This window comes from Schistocerca nitens, chromosome 1 (assembly GCF_023898315.1).
Source record: "Schistocerca nitens isolate TAMUIC-IGC-003100 chromosome 1, iqSchNite1.1, whole genome shotgun sequence".
Taxonomy (NCBI): domain Eukaryota; kingdom Metazoa; phylum Arthropoda; class Insecta; order Orthoptera; family Acrididae; genus Schistocerca; species Schistocerca nitens.
Window position 1 is genome coordinate 584,960,833 of NC_064614.1, and position 20,226 is coordinate 584,981,058.

General features: G+C 39.2%; 1 protein-coding gene across 1 annotated transcript in view; it reads right to left on the bottom strand.

The window, feature by feature from the left end:
* LOC126255514 (tyrosine-protein phosphatase non-receptor type 13-like) overlaps positions 1-20,226 on the bottom strand; it is a 245,893-nt gene that overhangs the window by 80,232 nt on the left and 145,435 nt on the right. The window contains exon 8 of the mRNA XM_049955401.1: positions 10,621-10,836. Within this exon, the coding sequence (XP_049811358.1) occupies positions 10,621-10,836 (216 nt within the window). The remainder of the gene's footprint in view (positions 1-10,620; positions 10,837-20,226) is intronic.

Below are 20,226 nucleotides of genomic sequence, written 5' to 3' on the forward strand. Positions count from 1 at the left end.
CCACAGGCACATAGACACAGGCAACAGAGCATGCACAATGTCGGCACTAGTACAGTGTATATCCACCTTTCGCAGCAATGCAGGCTGCTATTCTTCCATGGAGACGATCGTAGAGATGCTGGATGTAGTCCTGTGGAACGGCTTGCCATGCCATTTCCACCTGGCGCCTCAGTTGGACCAGCGTTCGTGCTGGACGTGCAGACCGCGTGAGACAACGCTTCATCCAGTCCCAAACATGCTCAATGGGGGACAGATCCGGAGATCTTGCTGGCCCACCTTCTAGAGCACGTTGGGTGGCACGGGATACATGCGGACGTGCATTGTCCTGTTGGAACAGCAAGTTCCCTTGCCGGTCTAGGAATGGTAGAACGATGGGTTCGATGACGGTTTGGATGTACCGTGCACTATTCAGTGTCCCCTCGACGATCACCAGTGGTGTACGGCCAGTGTAGGAGATCGCTCCCCACACCATGATGCCGGGTGTTGGCCCTGTGTGCCTCGGTCGTATGCAGTCCTGATTGTGGCGCTCACCTGCACGGCGCCAAACACGCATACGACCATCATTGGCACCAAGGCAGAAGCGACTCTCATCGCTGAAGACGACACGTCTCCATTCGTCCCTCCATTCACGCCTGTCGCGACACCACTGGAGGCGGGCTGCACGATGTTGGGGCGTGAGCGGAAGACGGCCTAACGGTGTGCGGCATCGTAGCCCAGCTTCATGGAGACGGTTGCGAATGGTCCTCGCCGATACCCCAGGAGCAACAGTGTCCCTAATTTGCTGGGAAGTGGCGGTGCGGTCCCCTACGGCACTGCGTAGGATCCTACGGTCTTGGCGTGCATCCGTGTGTCGCTGCGGTCCGGTCCCAGGTCGACGGGCACGTGCACCTTCTGCCGACCACTGGCGACAACATCGATGTACTGTGGAGACCTCACGCCCCACGTGTTGAGCAATTCGGCGGTACGTCCACCCGGCCTCCCGCATGCCCACTATATGCCCTCGCTCAAAGTCCGTCAACTGCACATACGGTTCACGTCCACGCTGTCGCGGCATGCTACCAGTGTTAAAGACTGCGATGGAGCTCCGTATGCCACGGCAAACTGGCTGACACTGACGGCGGCGGTGCACAAATGCTGTGCAGCTAGCGCCATTCGACGGCCAACACCGCGGTTCCTGGTGTGTCCGCTGTGCCGTGCGTGTGATCATTGCTTGTACAGCCCTCTCGCAGTGTCTGGAGCAAGTATGGTGGGTCTGACACACCGGTGTCAATGTGTTCTTTTTTCCATTTCCAGGAGTGTAGTTCACAATGGAAAATGCAAAAAATGGTCAGATTTCAATTTTGGATGCCCATGAACTTTCAAAAAAAAAAAAAAAAAAAAACTTTGGGGAAAAAGTCTACAGAAAGCCCACTCACACATACATAACTATACAAAAATACCAAACACCATCTCAAGCAAAAAAAGCAAAAAAGAGGATTAATTAAGACAGTGGTGAACTGGACTACAAGAATCTGTAAACCATAGTACTTGGAGGAAGAAATGAATCATTTGAGAATTATTTTCATAAGTAATGCCTGTTTGTAAAAGTAGTCACAGACTGTGTCAGAGTGCTAAGAAGACTGTGAACTGGAACTGTTGTCAAATCTTAGAACTGTTGAACATAGGGATCTCAATAATGAACTGAATTATCTCATTGCAGTTGCACTTGGAAATAATATCGAAAGGTATTTTGGTACTTAGTAAAACTGTAAAAATAGGCTTACATTTTTGTTAATTTATGCACAGTTTTGGGGAACATTAATCATGCCTCTAAGTTAGTTTTCCATAAGATTAATCCTCTGTTAATTTGTTTCACTATTTGGGAACTTTTGCAAAAATTAAAAGTGAAATAAGTTTCTAGTTGTTTGGAATTCAAACTGGGTTTTCCCCAAACACTATTTAAGGCATGTTCCATCTATGAATTTCTCAACAAGTGCAGCAGACCATTTTCATTAAAATTTATTATGCTTTAATTTTTGACAATACTTCGTTGTAACAGCCAAGTAACCACCTACTGTGTGAATGATGAATGTATGGAAAGCACATGTAAGTCTTAAGTCTGTAAATAGTGGAAGCTTAATTTTAAATCTTGTACATAATTTGACTGTTCTTAACTGAGGATCATTGAAATCAATAATTTACTTTAATCATAGCGTGTAGGTTTTCACGGCCGGCGTCTTCAGTAATTAAAACTTCCGGGCTAAGAGGCTGTGGTCCAATAGTAGAAATACTTCTCCCTGACGTTTTGTTGCCCGCAGCTGGCAACAAAACGTCAGGGAGAAGTGTTTCTACTATTGGACCACGGCCTCTTAGCCCGGAAGTTTTAATTACTGAATTTACTCTAATTTTTGACAATACTTGGTTGTAATAGCCAAGTAACTAGCTACTGTGTGAACGATGGATTTAATGAAAGCAGATTATTAAACCTGTAAATATTAGAAGTTTAATTTTAATTCATGTACATAATTTTACTGTATATTGACTGAGGATCATAAAAATTAATGAAACTCAAGTTTTTCTAATTACATTTTTGTAATGTGTTTATCTGACATGTTCCACACCCAGGAGGATCCCCTCTTTTGTGGGTCTATGGAATGAATAATTAATCTAATCTCAACTACATTCCTACCTACACTCTTTGTCAACTTAAATTTATTATTTCAGTTTTATTTAATTGTGCAAACAAAAAGTGAGTATGTGTGGACATCCCTAGGTTCCTTACAAGTGTATATATGATAGAAACATTGCCCTCCACCTCACCCCAACCTCCAATGGTAGAACAACTGTCAGTCAGTAAGTGAGAGCGCAGTGCAGAATCCAGTCATCATATGTAGAAATAAATCCTACAGTGAACTTTATATTAGACCAACAGAACGTAATGTAAAATCTGGGAACTTTGCCACACCAAATACCGGGTGTTTCAAAAAGGACTTTACAATTTTGAAAATTCATATAAATTAATTCACAGTATCTACAGAGGTGATTGTAATGTCAATTTATAGGGAAACACATCAAGTTTTGTCTCGCTTAGTTCACTAGTGCCAAATCGCACTGTAAGGAGCACTAGCGGCAGTTGTGTTAAAGATGGCTGCATTCTCTGGTCCCGAGCATGCTAGCTGTGTGTTTTGGATTGCAGAATTGAAGTCAGCGACAACAGTTTAGCACACTTGGGATAGAAATTATGCTGAAGATCCTTCTAGTAGGCCTACAATTTATGAGTGGCATAAATGTTTTGCAGAAACAGGGTGCTCGGTAAGGTATGGGAAATCCATCAAATCATCCAAGCACACCTGACGATGTCGTTGAGCGAGTGAGACAACGTTTTCTCAACAGTCCTAAGAAATAGACCTGGTGTGCATCTCACGAACTGCAAATCCCACATATGACTGTTTGGCATGTGTTGAGAAACCGTTTGCATTTGAAACCATACAGATTGACGATCGTGCAAGCAATAAAAGACACTGATAAAATTGCTTGCAAGAACTTCTGTGCAGATATGTTAATTCGATTACATCAGGATGAACATTTCTTGGAAAAAATCATCTTCTGTGACGAGTCGACTTTTTACTTAAGTGGCAAGGTTAACACACACAACTGTAGAATTTGGGGCAGTAAAAATCCACATCAAACACTGTAACATGTTCGTGATAGCCATAAACTGAACATTTTTTGTGCATTGAGCAAGAACAAAGTCTATGGCCCCTTTTTTGCCATGAGAGAACCATCAATGGGATAGTGTACCTGGATATGTTACAACAATTTTTGATAGCACAGATCGATAAGGATGACCAAGAATGAAATGTTTACTTCATGCAAGATGGTGCACCACCCCACTACCTGGCTGATGCCTAGGATTTTCACAGTGACCACTTTCCAGGGCAATGGATTGACCGTGATGGGCCAATTGCATGGCCACCACGTTCCCCATACCAGACACCACTCAATTTTTTTTATTTTTATTTTTTTAATGGGGATTCATCAAGGGTATCATATTTGTACCTCCTGTGCTGGCTTCTCTACCTGAACTTAGAGCAAGAATTTATGCCACCACTGAGCAAGTTACACCTGCAATACTACAACGAGTTTGGGAAGAAATTGACTTCCGATGGGATGTGTGCAGGCTAACCAATGGAAGCCACATACAATATCTTTAGTTAAGGTAAAAAACTTGATAAGTTTCCCTACAAAATAGCACTAATCTCAGCTCTGTATCTTCTTTCAATAAATTTATATGAAATTTTTAAGTTGTAAAGTCCTTTTTGAAATACCCTTTAAATAGCAAAGACTACAGATTGCTAAAACTAAAAAAAAGTTCACAGACTAGCATATTTAACCTTTTAACAAAATTATGGACTTTGTTGATTGTTGCAATGATGGACAACATGTTCCACATCCACGAGGATCTCCTCAGCATGGATCTATGGAACGAAAAACTAATCTAATCTAATCCAAATAATACAGTTTTAATGCTTGTACTGTGTTATATTATTAGTTGTTGTATCAAAATTTTAGTTGTTTCTCGAAATGTAATGTAAGCTCATTTGTATTCATGATATTGTGATAGACAGAGAAAAGACAAAAGTTTATCTTCATTTCAGTGTATGGGAAATTATCTTAATAAGATGATGTACCTCCACTCATGACATGTGGGATTTCAAAGATAGCACGTCCATACAGTTCAGAGGCTCGCTTATAGAGGCCACCTGGGTGAGTCGCCTGGTGCACTCTGGTGAGCCACCAAAGAAACAGTATTAAGGGATTGCAGACCAGTGCTCCACCTCTTCTGTAACTTACATTACTGTTGTCCAGTCAATGTGTTCAGTGCTATGCACAATCTGCACTTCATTCTATGAGGGTTGAATGAAAAGTAATGCTTCCATATTTGTTAATTGGGTTTGGATAGGAATATTTTAATAAATTAAAAGCATAAATAGTCCTTAGAATGTGTTCTTTAATTACCAATATTCACTTTACCACATAATCACCAGCCAATTCAATACATTTCTGCTAACGATGAACAAGTTCTCTAAAGCAGTCACGGAAGAAGTCGACACTCTGTTTCCGCAACCACAGTCTCACAGTTCTCTCAACGTCTTCATCAGAATAATAATGTCCCCACAGATCGTCTTTAATTATTGGGAACAGATGGAAGTCAGACGGTGCTAAATCTGGACTATATGGAGTTCTGCTGTGGTGGCACATGAAGTGTGTGGTTTGGTATTGTCATGCTGCAGGAAAACATTTCCCTTTTCCTTTCAGACCCTTGTTAGCCATTGATTGTGCTTGCAATTTCTCTCTGAGTGATACGACAAACATCCTGAATAAATCTTTCAACATTTAGCCCATGAAACTTGGTGGCTGCTGTCATAGGACGTCCAACTCTTTGTTTGTCATGCAGGTCAGATGTTCTCACCTCAACATCTTTAAACTTATTTGCCCAGCAACGCACAGCACTCATATCAACACAGTCACCATAATCTGCTTTCATTCTCTGATGAATCTCCTTTGGGGTGGCACATTCTGCTGTCAAGAATTCAATGACTGCATGTTGCTTAAATCACAATGACTGACCATCTGCACAGGGTTCCATACTTTACACTGTAACAACACAACCGTTCAATGCTAAGGCTTCCCGCCAAGTGGAGCTGTAGAGAGGAGGCTACGCAACAAGCCAGTACCTGCCACATACCAATGCTGCCACCTGTTGAACAGTTACGGAAGTGGAGGCATTACTTTTCAGTCAATCTTCGTATCTTACATGTTGCTCTATAAAGTACTATGTTCCATAAATCATGTTCGTTCTTGCCATAGCAAACTTGGCATCAAGTGAGGGTTACTTTTTCTATGCTTTTTAGTGTCAGTGCTAAGTCACCCGGCAAATATCTCAATGGAAGAAATACTGCGACATATTATCGCCCAGCAGCAAGCTATTGCAAAACAACAGCAGGCTCTCTCATCACTGCTCTCAATCAAGTGGCAGCTGTGTGTTTGCAGCATGTTATTCTCCTGTCAATGAAACCATCACCGTTTCTGGCATATGATGAATCAGCTAAAGATTCAGATTCCTATGAGACATGGTTACACCAACATCTCCAGGTTTTTCATGTGGATGATGCAAACCTGTGTAGGGCTTTTTTTTTTTTCTTTGCTGGCTTTTGCCAAGCATTTGTCAGTTGTTGTGCCAACTTGTGCCTTTGCAAGAACCAGCCAACTTATCAACTGATGAGATGTTCAAGCTTCTCTCCACCTTTTACTGTGACAGAACACATGTCATTGCAACATGTGTAGAATTTTACCATTGACAAAAATACCCAAACCAATCTTACAAAGTTGGGGTGCAGAATCACACGGGTTGAGCCATCATTGTAAATTTGTCACTAGCACCAATCACAAATCCTATGCTGATCACATGGTGTGTGATGTTGTTATTCACCAGGCCATGATAAGGAACTCTGTGAAAAGCACTTCAATATGAGAATCTGACACAATATAGCATAGCAATTTGAAGTGTGCTGGGCCACAGAAGATACTGATTTATCTAAGAGAAGCATGCTATGTGCCCTAAGCATTGGGCTGTTTGCAACAAGTGTTGAAAGAAAGTCCACATAGCATCAGTGTGTCATTCCTCTTCATACATGGCACACACAGTAGTACCAATGGACATAAACTGTAGCTTTTCAATCACTGTCTCCACGAACAAATTGTTTATTGACCTGTGTGTGTTTAATATATAGATAAAAATGCAAGTGGACGCAAGAGCATGGACGCAAGAGCTGAGCTGTGTAAACCACAAAACCATGTGGACTTGGGCTCTCTTCCCTTCACGCATGTTTCGTGGAAGTTGATTAGCCACCATAAACAGCACATTCTCATCCTAGATCTGTTCTCCATTCCTGCCTCTTACAAATCTTTTGTTCGCCCTCTCACCTTCCTTCTTGTGGATCATTCCCATACTACTTATCTGTCCGGGTTGGATGTGTTTACTGCTATCAGTTTCTGCATTGGCAATGAGGTGAATTTATTATCACATCAAGTTCCATATCAGCAACTGGAGTCCCTCTGCTCTGAGTTTTCATCTTTATTTTCCCCCATGCTCAATTATACTACCAGTTTTCATGTCCATATTACCATGAAAGAGACCGCCACCTTAGTTTTCTTTGGGAGCATCAGGTGCCTGACGCGCTGCACGACTCTCAAGGCTGAACTAGACGATTTGAGGTCGCTCAGTGCCATTCGGCCTATTTTTTCCAGTGAATGTGCTACACTACTGGTCATTGTGTTAAGAAGTCGAAAGGTAAGCTTCACATCTGCAGTGGCTTCAGTGTCACAATTAATGCACAGTCTTTGATAGATACATACGCTTTGCCTCATCCTGAGGAGTTCCTCACAAAATTATCAGGCGGCCACTTCTTTTCTGAGATCGATTTGTCAGAACTGTATCTCCAGCTCCCCCTGGATGAGGCCATTAGGCACCTTCTTCAGCCTATACCAATACCAATGCTTGTCTATTGGCATCATTACTGCACCCACAACTTTTCAGTGTGTTTTAGAGCAACTGACAGCCTCTGTGCTTGGCTCCATCAATTGTGTTGATGATACCATTGTTTGGGGTTCTTCCATTGAAGATCACCTTAGAAATCTCTGATGATTGTTTTCTGTTTTGCAGTTTGCGTGACTTGAAGTGCAATCTCGCCAAATTTCAATTTTTTCAGCCATCAATTGAGTACTTAGGTTTTGAGGTTTCTCACAGAGTGGTCAAGGCATTGCATCACCATGTTGATGCAAATGTGGCTTTGCCAATACAACCATAACTTGTTACTAGATGCAACCACTGTTGCTCAGCCACTGCATGCGCTTTTGCATAAAAATGCACCTTTTCTCTGGTCCCCAGCTTGTGACTAAGTGTTTGCTTTGTTTAAAGCTAAGCTTCAATCTGCCCTGTGTCTGGCCGCTTTTCATCCAGGTGAGCATGTTGGCTACCAATGCCTCTCAGCATGGTCTTGGCACACAAATACATGGACGGGCCTGAACGACTCACTGCTTATGGTTCTAAGACTTTAACTCCTGCTCAGCAGCGGTACTCTCAGATTGAAAAGGAGGCTTTAGCAACTATTACTGTCCTTAAGGAATGTCACATCTTCTTGTTTGATTCAACATTCCATTTAATCAAGGACCACCTTTAACCATTCGGCTTTCATGCTGGACAAGGCAGCACATTATTTGCAGCAGTGGGCTCTCTTCCTCTCCCGTTATCATTATCGGATCCATTACCCACCGACAGCACACACACCTATGCCATATATTGCCTTCTGATAAGGTCGGACCCAGTGTCCAATCAGGATGAATTGCTTTGTTTCTATTTAGATACTGAGAACCAGAAAGTGGTCAATGATTTTTCCCATCACTAGCGCCATGATAGTATCGGCCATCGCCACAGATCCTGTACTTAGTTGGGTCCTCTCTTTTGTGCAGCATGGCTGGCCCACCAACACCTGTTTGTGACTGATGGGGTGCTTTAGTTGGCTATCAAGGGCATTGCTCCCTGGGTTGTGACTCCCATTTCCTTACACTGCAAAGTACTGAGGCTTCTGCATGTCGGTCATTCGGAAATCTTTCTCACCAAAGCTTTGGCCCATCACCATGTGCACTGGCTGGGCATACATGGTGACTTTAAATGTCTTATCACTGCTTGCACTCACTATGTACTGCAACAGGCAGCCCTGTGTGCGTCTTATTTCCACTAGCCAACACCACAGCACCCACGGGAGTTTCTACATATCAATTTTGCTTGGCCCTTCCTAAATCAGTGTTGGCTCATTGTAGTGGACATCTATTCCAAGTCTCCCTACAATGCATATTGTCTGTCCACGTGCGTGGCAGCCACTATTTCAGCCCTGTCTAAGATTTTTGTAATTGAGCAACTTCCATATATCGTGGTTACCAACTACAGTCCCCAGGTCATTTCTTGAGTATTTGCATCTTTTTGTCAGGCTAGTGGTGTTCGTCATCTCACAGCTCCCCGTTTCATCCTCAATCTAATGGTTCAAATGTTTAAAACTCAGATGCAGAAGTATCTGCCAGGGCCCCTGAAGCTGCTTTAGACTGTTTTTTGAACAACTGCTGCATCTGGCACCCGTTCCAGTTGGGTGTGCCTGTCTAGGCTCGTGGTTTCAGCCGGCGAGCAAACTGGGATCCTGCTGTCATTGAGCATCACCAAGGCCAGTGCCTGTGCATCGTCCGTACTCCTGACGGACTGACATCACATCACTTTGACAGCTGAGGCCACACACGATGGGGGCTGTTCCGGAGGACCCACCATCACCCCCACCGCCACCAATGCCTGTTCCTGTCACAGACAGTACCATTTGCACCACAGCAGGGCCAACTGCCTGGTAGATTGCTGTCTGGGGTACCTGCCTCCGTCCCCATTCCTTGATGACTGCCATCAGCAGTGTAGCCCCCACTGCACCTGACACTGCAGCCACTGCCATTGCTAGGTCCTGTGTGGCCATCATCTCTGATGCCCCACTGAAGCCTCCAGCATGGACTATGAAAAAGCACATCACTATGGTGATGCCATCCCTAGTTCTGTTTGGTTTTTTTTTTATGTACCAAAGCCTTTTTTCTGTACCAAAGCATTTTTTCTGTTCCATATACTTTTCCGTGCCTTGTGTTTTAATGCATATATGTAGTTTTCCCACTTCCTAGAAGAGAGGAGTGATGTACCTTCACTCATGACATGCACAATTTCAGAGATGTGCATCCATACAGTTCACAGGCCTGCTTATAGAAACCACATCAGTTGGCCCCCTGGCATGCTCTGGTGAGCCACCAAAGAAACAGTACTATTTAAGCGATTGCAAATGAGTGCTATTTTGTAACCTATATTATTGTTGTCCACTGCTACACACAACTATAGTTCACTGTATATTACATTTTGCTCTATAAAGTACTATGTTCTGCAAATTGTGTTTGTTCTTACTTTAGCATATAGATACAGTGAAGAGTTATGGTTAGTGGGAACTACCATATAATGCAAATTTTCTGTAGTTTTAAACTACATTATAACATGGTAGGAGGTAATTCATTCATTCATTCATTTATACATACTGTTCCATCAATACCATGCAGAAGAAAGGCCTTCAGGGAAGTGGAATGAATCAAGTTATACATCAACAGGCAGAAGCAACCTTTGGAGGCTACTTGTGCAAAGTACACTAACAAAAAATATGACCAGAACTAATCTAATCAAACGTATAATTATGATCTTTACTCCTAGATTACTTTATAAATGTATGTTAGGAGAAACACAACTGCCTTGAAAAAAGCCACAGCTCTTTTTTCTATATTATTCATCTGCTGTTGTTATCTAATATTTCAAACAAAGCATTTTTTACACAGACCAATATTAGCTGTCTATATACCGGCAAAATTGGGATATTAGAGTTATGCAGAATTCACATCCTGATCCAGGTAAGAATGTCTACTTAGCTAATGTCCTCTTACTGTTGTACTAAAAACCCCAAAACAAATTATTGAAATATCATATTTACAAAAATTAAGTTTCTTCAAATAACTTACTGCCACAGCATGAAAAAAATGAGATCCATAGTGAGGCATTGACTGAGACAGTCCTATGAAAAGCTCTTCTGCCCGGCCAGGATCCAGACCATGCCTTCTTTTATGTGCTTCTTGAAGCTGAGCACGTATGCATGCTCCTTCCTCTTCATCTTCATCTTCAAATAAGGCTTCTGGAAGGTAATGTTCAACAAGGAAATAGTCTCCTGTGCCATGTTCCTGGAAACAAAAGGATTATAGCTATTAAAAGTCAGATGTGATAAGAGTTCTCTTTCTTGAGTCAGACACTTTTATCACATTTTGATAAGCTATTGTTCCCTAACAATGAGAATTATAAAAATATATCAGATGCAAACAGATGCAGAAAATAACATGATTGTAACATTTAAGCCTCTGTCAATGAAAGTCATTAAAATAATTAAGCACCTTGGAACCAATTTCCAGATTTATATAGTAATTTTAAAAAAAATCTTATTTTACAAAATTTAGCACAGAAAATTTTGAAATCGACAAAACTGTACTTGGAAACATATTTACACAAGTTCTTTACCTTCATGTCACATATGAAATTATTTGTGTTAATCATTTTCTATTGTAATTAACACATAACATACATTCCAATAATACTTTAACTTGTTTACATTATTGTAAGATTATTTAAGCACCTGTGGCTGCATCTGCACAAGATATTACGGTTCAGTTTTGTTCAGTTCAGGCCAGATTTATTTCAGTTTTTTTGGTGAGTCCATTTTCAATGTTTGTTAATGAAAAATTATGAAGTTATGAGGGATGTTCAATAAATAATACAACACTTTTTTTTCTCAGCCAACTTCAGTTGCAAAAGTGTGGAATTAGCTGTGGGGCATCATGGAATACTCCCACAACAGCCCCTGTAATTTCATGTTGGCAACACTATAAGCAGCCTTCAAAATGGCATATGTAACGGAGATGTGTTCTAAGTACAGAGCTGTCATTGAGTTGCTTTTGGTGGAAATCCAGAGCATCATACATATTCGTAGGTGCTGGCAGAATGTCTATGGAGACCTGGCAATGAGCAAAAGCATGGTGAGTTTTTGGATAATGTGTCTATCATCACTGCAACAAGGTCGCACAAACCTGTCCGATCTCCCACATGCTGACTGGCCACGCACAACTGTTAATCCTGCAATGTTGTAACATGTGAACACTCATTCAAGGTGATCAGTGGATCACAATCAAACACCTCACTGTTGAAATGGACATCTCTGTTGGTAATTCTGACACACTTATCCACCATTAGGGGTACTCAAAGATGTATTCCTGCTGGGTTCTTGCAGCCTGACAAAAGGCCATAAAGAACAACGAAGGACCACTTATGCAGCACTGCTTGCATGTTTACAAGGCTGATCATGACAATTTCTTGTTGAACATTATGACAGGCAATGAAACATGGGTTCATCACTCCTAACTGAAAAAAAAACAGCAACAAATAGAGTCTGCAGTGCCACCTCTCCTCCAAAGACAAATTTCAAAGCCACACACTCAGCTGGTAAAGTCATGGTGAAGGTCTTCTGGGACTCTGAAGGGGTTTTTCTGTTGGCTGTCCTCCTGTGTGGTGCACCAATCAACCCTGAAGTGTGTTGCACTACCCTCAGGTAACTGTACCGTGTTCTTCACCACAAAAATGTTCCATGACAAGTCTGAGCATCTGAGTGGTGTTCACAAAATTCCATTGGACTGTTCTTCCTCATCCACCCTACAGCCCATATATCACACCTTCTGACTTACATCTGCTTGGCCTAATGGAGAATGCGTTCTGTGTGAAGCAGTATGTGGATGATTGGTTATTCATGCAGAGAGACATTGACTCCAATGTCAACCAGCATAGTGATACAATACAGGCATAGAGGCCCTCCCAGCAAGGTGGCAAAAGTCCATCACATTGAAAGGAGATTATGTTGAAAAAGAGTGGGGAATAATATGGCATATTGGAATCCTGAATAAAGCTAGCTTATTTTGAGAAAAAAAATGTGTTGCATAACTTATTGAATGCCCCTCAGACAAATAAATCACAAAAGTTGAGAAAGAGTAATGGTTCTTGGAAAGTCATTTATTAAGTTCTAAGAATGTAAGACAATCTCAGGAGAGTCACTTTTATACTTTCAGCAACGAAAGAATACAATGTATTAAACAGATTATCAATTACACCGCCAGCGGAGTAAATTAAGTATTAACACTTCAATGAAATGTTTCCTGTTCTAAGGAACTTCATCTGATTAGCTGCAAGTACTTGTAAATCTATGTTGAATACAAAGCAAAACACAAAATCTGAATTATGAAATGATTATTGGAACTGCACACAAACCTACAACTTCTATCTTAATTCAGTTACTGTACTCACTTCCATTTTAGTACAACTGTGTCACCTAGCAAACATTACAAACTGTGAACAAACCTTGAAACTTATTGGAAAGTCATTTATGTAGATTAAACTAATAACAGGTCTAGTACTGAATCTGATGTGATTTCATATTACCAATTTCTGTATTTAGTTTTGTTTATTTGGTGTTGGTTGTTCTTGGGATTCTCTTATTTCTGACACGAAAGTAATACTTCATCCATGCAAGAGAGATATTACACAAATCAACAGGCTTGGCAATGTCACAAATTATGCCAACAGTGGGCTACATACGAATTTCATTACAAAGAATCCTTTCAAAATGTCAAATGTAGTCAATTATCAAGTTTTGCCCAGAAAAAATAAGAAAGTTTCATACTGAAGTCCACTTTCTGAGTCTATATTTGATTTTTAAAGACTAGGAGCTATTAGTCTTTTAATTAGAAGTGAGTTGCGTATTTCCATTTTTTGGATGTTGCTGTAGCAGATTCAAATCTACAAAGAAAAATACCTTAAGCCATTGATTGACATAAAGATAACTCAAGAAGTAATTGAAGTTGGAATACTCTGGTTGAAACATGATGATAGCAATAATAATGAATTTTCTGCAGCCAAATGATCTAATCTCCTTAATGATTGGGTAATGACATTATTATAAAAATGATAAATGCTGCACGCTATATAGTGGAAATGCTGAGTCACAGATAGGCACAACAAAAAGACTTCTGACCAAATAGGCAATCATTAGAGTTAGACTTCACATTTTTGTGAGTGTGTGTGTTTTTGTTGTCCAATTCTGATGAAGGCCTGTTTGGCCTAAGGCTTTGTTTGACAGTCTTGTTGTTGGACCTATCTGTGACCCAACATCTCTGCTATATGGTGGGTAGCAAGTACCCTTTTCATAATAGTGTCGTTATTCCATCCTGAATTTTCCTTAATTATAGTATTTTTTAATGTCTGTAATGACTGTGCAAAATGTCCACCAGATTGTGTCTAATGCATCTGTCTGTTGCCATTGTGAGTAAGTAAGCAATGCATTTGGCTTAAAATGATTTCAATGCATTATTATTTTTGGTGCACCTAATATCAAAGAACTCGCTTCCTTCATGTTCCCATTTTATTCATTTCTACATAGTATGGTAATGTTCCAGATTGTATTTTCTCTTTTTTTTAACTTTTTATTTTTGAGTATAGTACTCAAAGTCTTAATGTTTTTACTATAAATCAGACTTCTATTAAAAGAGTTTTAATTTTTGAGTACAATCTATCCTCTGAACCAGGAAATGGTCTCTCTTCCCCAAACAAGATACTTATTGGTATTATCCACCTCTTGTCCCTGCTTCGAATACCCTTTTACCCACCTTTCTCTCTAAATTTCTAATCTGCATTATTCACAAATCTTAAACAACTGAACCACAACAAGACACACTCACTGCAAAAATATCAGACATATTTAAGCTAATGTGTGTTGATCTAAAAACACATAAAATGTACATCAGGTAACAGACATAAATAGGGTCGCAGATAGGCACAACAAAATGCTCTCACAATTACAGCTTTCGCGACCAATAAGGCCTTCATCAACAACACACACACACACACACACACACACACACACACACTCTCTCTCTCTCTCTCTCTCTCTCTCTCTCACGCAAATGCAACTCACACACACGACTGCAGTCTCAGGCAACTGAAACCATACTGGCAGTGTGGTTTCAGACTGTAGTCATGTGTGTGAGTTGCGTTTGCATTTGTGTGTGTGTGGGGGGAGGGGGCGCACACATGTCTGTCTGTTGTTGATGAAGGCCTTAACAGCCAAAACCTATAATTGTGAGAGTCTTTTTGTTGCACCTATCTGCAACACAGCATCTCTGCTATATGGTGAGTAGCAACTTTCCTTCTCATAATACTGTTACGTTCCATCCTGGATTTTCCATTGTTTGATAGAAATAAATAGGGGGAAGAAATGGGGAAAAAACAGGCCCACAAGGCAACAAAATAATCAACTGCAACAAACTTACAGTTCAGAGAATGAATTGTAAATGAGTATCAAGAACCACAAATGCACAAGTCTATGGCTAGATTAGAGAACAAAAGGAGACAAGCAGTCACTTTCAAAATGTGTACACTCAAGTCACTGGCTTCAAGATTACACAGCATTGTCCAAGTTCTCAAACTTATTTTGTTTTTTAATCTCATCAATTTGATGACTGTTCAGATTATAAAACTTAACAAGAGCAACAGAAAAAGCATTTTATGTGGGGATTTTAGAACTGACTTTCTATCAACTAATAGCAGTCATAGAAAATTAGAAATATTGATGTCTTGTCTTGTCTTATCTTACACTCAATGATTTCATTCCCAACGGAGGTAAATGACTGTAGTAAGACTGCTATTGACAGTGTTTTCTGGACCCCACATAATAATATAAGTAAAAATATGGACTATCTGATTATGATGATCAAATGGTGATCTTAAAACTTGGCAACAGGAAAACAGTTAATGTACACACTCAAGTTATGCATATTAGAATAATATACAATGAATCTACGAATATGTTTAGAAATGGTCTACAACAGAAACTATGGAGAGAAGTCTACCATGAAGACACTATGGATACCTAATGTAACTAATTTTTAAACCTATTTCTCAAACACATTGTATCCAGTTTCCACCAAAGACAAATCAAAACTAAATCAAATGTAGGTAGGTAGAAAGACTGGATAACATTTGGGATTAGAATATCATGTTCCAGAAAAAGGGATGTCTACCTATAACAGACAAATAGTACACACAAAGCAGTGAAAATACCCTACATGAGATACTGTAAAATCTTAATGTGTGTAATCAGAAAGGCCAAAAACATGCATAACATACAGTAAATTAACAGGTCAGACAATAAATCAAAAACCACATGGAAATCATAAAATCTGAAACAGAGACAAAATATTAGAACAATCAGGGGTAGCACAATTGGGCATCACAATTCATAGAAATTGGGACAGGTCACAATAATATGAAAAGAGCAGCTTCTGAATTCAATAAATTTTTCTTCTCTGTTGCCAAAAACATACAAACATAAAACCTCAGCCTCCCTCAGAAGGCTTTTAAACTACTTAATTTTATACAACATACACAAATGATGACACTGCACTTCAAATTCACAACACCTAACAAAATTATAAAAATCAAAAGATCCCTAAAAGCACCAGCTCTTCCGGTTTAACAGAATATCTAAAATTATGTGGTGACTTAATTAGCAACATTCTGTGCTATTTATGTAACCAATCTATGCAAGCCATGCTACAGTGATGCCAATACACAAAGATGGCAGGAGACATGTCATATCTTCCAATTAGCCTATCTCAGGCTGCCTGTTCTACAAAAATATTTGAGAGGGCAGTGCACAGCAGGCCATATGAAAACATAACACAAAATGACTCACTGACACCCTCCCAGTTTGACTTTCGCAAAGGGCTCACCTCAGAGAGAGCAATATTCAGTCTCACAAAAGAAATTGTAGATTAAATGAACTGTAGATGGTATCCTGAGATGATTTTCTGTGGTCTTGCTAACACTTTTGACTGTTTAAAACATATTAGTATGAAAACTCCCACACTGAGGCATCAAAGAATGTAACAGTTTCCCTAACAGGTGCAAGTAAATCAATAAAATCAGAATTAAGAAAAGTGCTCCTCGAGATGCATTCATTGGGCCATTGATCTTCTTAGTGTACCTCAGTGACGTACCAGCATCAGTAAATAACAATGCAAATATAGTAATGTCTCTTGATAATACCTGTATCTTGATCAAGGGCATGAAATCCTCAACACAGATTAAAACTGAAACAAAAACACAACAAGTATACAAATGGTTCACAGGAAACAGTCTGTCATTAAACTTCTCAAAAACAAATTTAACCCATTAAGTATCAGTGTCCTATTTTGAGGACAGAGAACATATTTATTTATAAATACACAATAAATTATTAATTTACATCTATTATTGTTCTACATCATTTGTTGATGCTTTTTATAACAAATGTATGCTTAGAAGAAATTAAAAGCAATAAATCCTACCATTAATTGATTATTGAATACTAAGGCACACTTTACGTTATTACAGGTATTTACTTTATCAACAGTTTAGTAATATTTGTAATATGTGGCAAAGATCTTTTTGCGATTATTTATAGTCAACAATGTGTCTTTTAAACTACTTGCATTGTTAGCTCAATTGGAGTTATATTCATTGTTTTCCATTGTTATAAAATTTGGTGTACTCTAAATAGGACACTGGGACTTGGTGTTATAATTTCAGTTATTTGTATTGCTGCACGTTCCAATATGAAACTCTGCTACTGCTGATGTATTTTCTTTTTAGAACGTGGTAATTTTACCAGATTTTGATGGTGAGGTAAGTAACGACCCCTCTTTTATATATAAATTACAGGATATGAAGTTACTTTGAAATTTACAGTGTATTATGTAAGTATATTTATGAATATCTTACCCATTAGTAAATAATATAGTTCCAGATGGACAGTTTATCCGAGGCAAGCCTATTAGATTTGGCTATAAGTTGTGGTCTCTTTGTGGAGCAAATGGCTACTGTTTCAAATTTGATTTATACTGTGGAAAGGATCCAGAAGATACTGCAAGGGATGACCTACTATTGGGATCAAGAGTAGTACTAAACATGTTGGACTGCATTGAAAAACCCGAGAATCATTGTGTGTACTTTGACAATTTCTTCACTAGTAGAGATCTTCTGATTCATCTGAGAAATTTGGGTTTTCGAGCAACTGGGACTGTCAGAGAGAATCGAGTCAGTGACTGTCCACTACTGAGCAGCAACGAACTGAAAAAGACAGTTCGAGGAAACTATGACTACCAGTTCGACAGGAATGGTGAAGTCTTATTTGTTCGATGGCACGACAACAGATGCGTTACAATTGATACAAATTTTGACCAAGTTGAACCCTTGGGAGCAGCTACGCGGTACAGTAGACAAGCAAGTAAGAAGACACAAGTGCAACAACCTGCCATTTTGAAGTCGTATAACGCGTACATGGGAGGTGTTGACTACCATGACTGGTTAGTTGGAAAATATGTGAGGCTAATTAGAGGGAAAAAATGGTACTGGGTCCTATTACACGTTTTCTGGAAGTGGCCCTCGTAAATACCTGACTCTTCTACAGGCTAGTACATGGGAAAAATGCACAGGATTTACTGGATTTCAGACGTGCTGTTACAGTTACATACCTGAAATTGGTCACTGGAAGACCGAATGTTGGACGTCCAATGGAATACCCATCAAGTCAGTTGAGAGCAATACCAGACATCAGGTTTGATAGAATTGGTCATATGATTGACAAAAGAAGCACGCAAAGAAGATGTGTAAGAGCTAAATGCAACGGGAAACCAAAAACATACTGTGTTAAATGCCGTGTAACACTGTGTGTGAAGTGGATTGTACCATTTCACAAGAAATAAATAGTTGAGACTAGAATACAGTTTAGTATGCTATATGATACTGTTAGATCCCAGTGTCCTATTTTGAGGATGGCCATTATATCAGTATGTATATATATTCTTTGGCTACTTTTGTACTTATTGTGCTTCATACACTATCTACATTATAATTAAGGAATAAAAAATTCAATTTAAAAAAAGATTAATTTGAGACTTAATGGGTTAATGCTGTTTCAGACATTAAATAAGAAGCTACAAGCTTTTGAGATAGATATCAGTGATCAGAATAAATGAATTTCTAGAGCTATAATTTTAGTACAAAATTTTTATGAACTACCAGCGTACTGGAGTAGCTTGGGTCAGACACTTCTGTAAATCAATAGAACGAAAAACCAGTTGTGATGAAGAAATCTGGGATCTTTTTACTTCCTCTCTTGTTTTGCCATCTGCCTCCTTAAATTCATTATTTTTAATTTTTGACTAATTATCATTAACATACATGAGTATAATCTGCATTTTCATAAAAGAGAAAGGTTGGCCCTCAGTCTTAAGGAATAGCACCAGATCTAATTTTTTTGCTTAGTTTTGTGTATGTCATCAATTTCCTAATTTATTTTGACTATGCCTAGTTAGTATCTTTTGCTATGGGGTGGCTTAAATTCTATTGTTAACTTACAAACAAATACAAATTGTGTACTAATTATAAACATTTGGAAGAAGAACTACTAGTATTCTTAAAGTATTTATTTGGCTCTACTCGAAAACATGTCAGCAAAGACAGTCCTTAATCAATTCCAAAATAATTACCAGGTTTGTCAAAACCATTGTTTGCATAACCATATCTGTTAATTTCATGATTTAAACAAGTAATTTGGCCCAGCCTTTGTGGTGGAAGAAACTGTTAAAAAGAATCAATTTTTTGATGTATTCAGTTAATTTAATGAGTTACATTTTAATAGTAATTTCTGTCACTTAAACATCAAACAATGTATAAAGTATCAATTTTTGTCCCGAGACAGTCGGTCCAAGGCCGATTTACAGACAGGAAATCTGTGTCACTTAATAGTAACAATAATGCAGTGGAATTAGAGTAATACAAATAGCCCATGTGTTAAAACAATGACAGTGTCTGTTCAGTAGTGTCACACGTACCGTATTATTCTGCACGAACTGTGTGGTTAGGTTTTTATAGCACACAGATGTTCAACGGTAAACTTTTGCAGCAGTATGCTGACGTTTGCCTGCAAACTATTAATGAGGCTCATCAAAAGTTTACCAACAGTGAACTGGCTGTATAACTGTGTAATATTGTTGGTTTTCATTGAAAGTAAAGAACTGTGAAATGCAATGGTGCAATTGTCGCCTACATCATTTACAGCAGTCCGTGTTGAACTTTCACCCCCCCATTTTTCAGCCAGTATAGCATGCAGTGTGTCGACACCGAGGACTACCAACGAAGAAATAAATCAGGCAAATGTCACGCAGTACAAGTTGCAAATTATTTATTTTTCATTTGCTGACTAGGTTTGGGCTGAGACCCCAAAAATGGCTTTTCCGAAGATGTCAAAAAATGTGTAATGCATGTACTGTACATGTAAATGCACTGTAAATGTACATTACACATTTTGTTACATTGATTTGAAAATGGGTCTCGGCTTGAAACTAGTCATCAAATGAAAAAAAATATTTGCAACTTCAGCTTTATTTTTTATTTAGTACAAAATGTTTTGTATTATAAATGACTTAATCTGTATG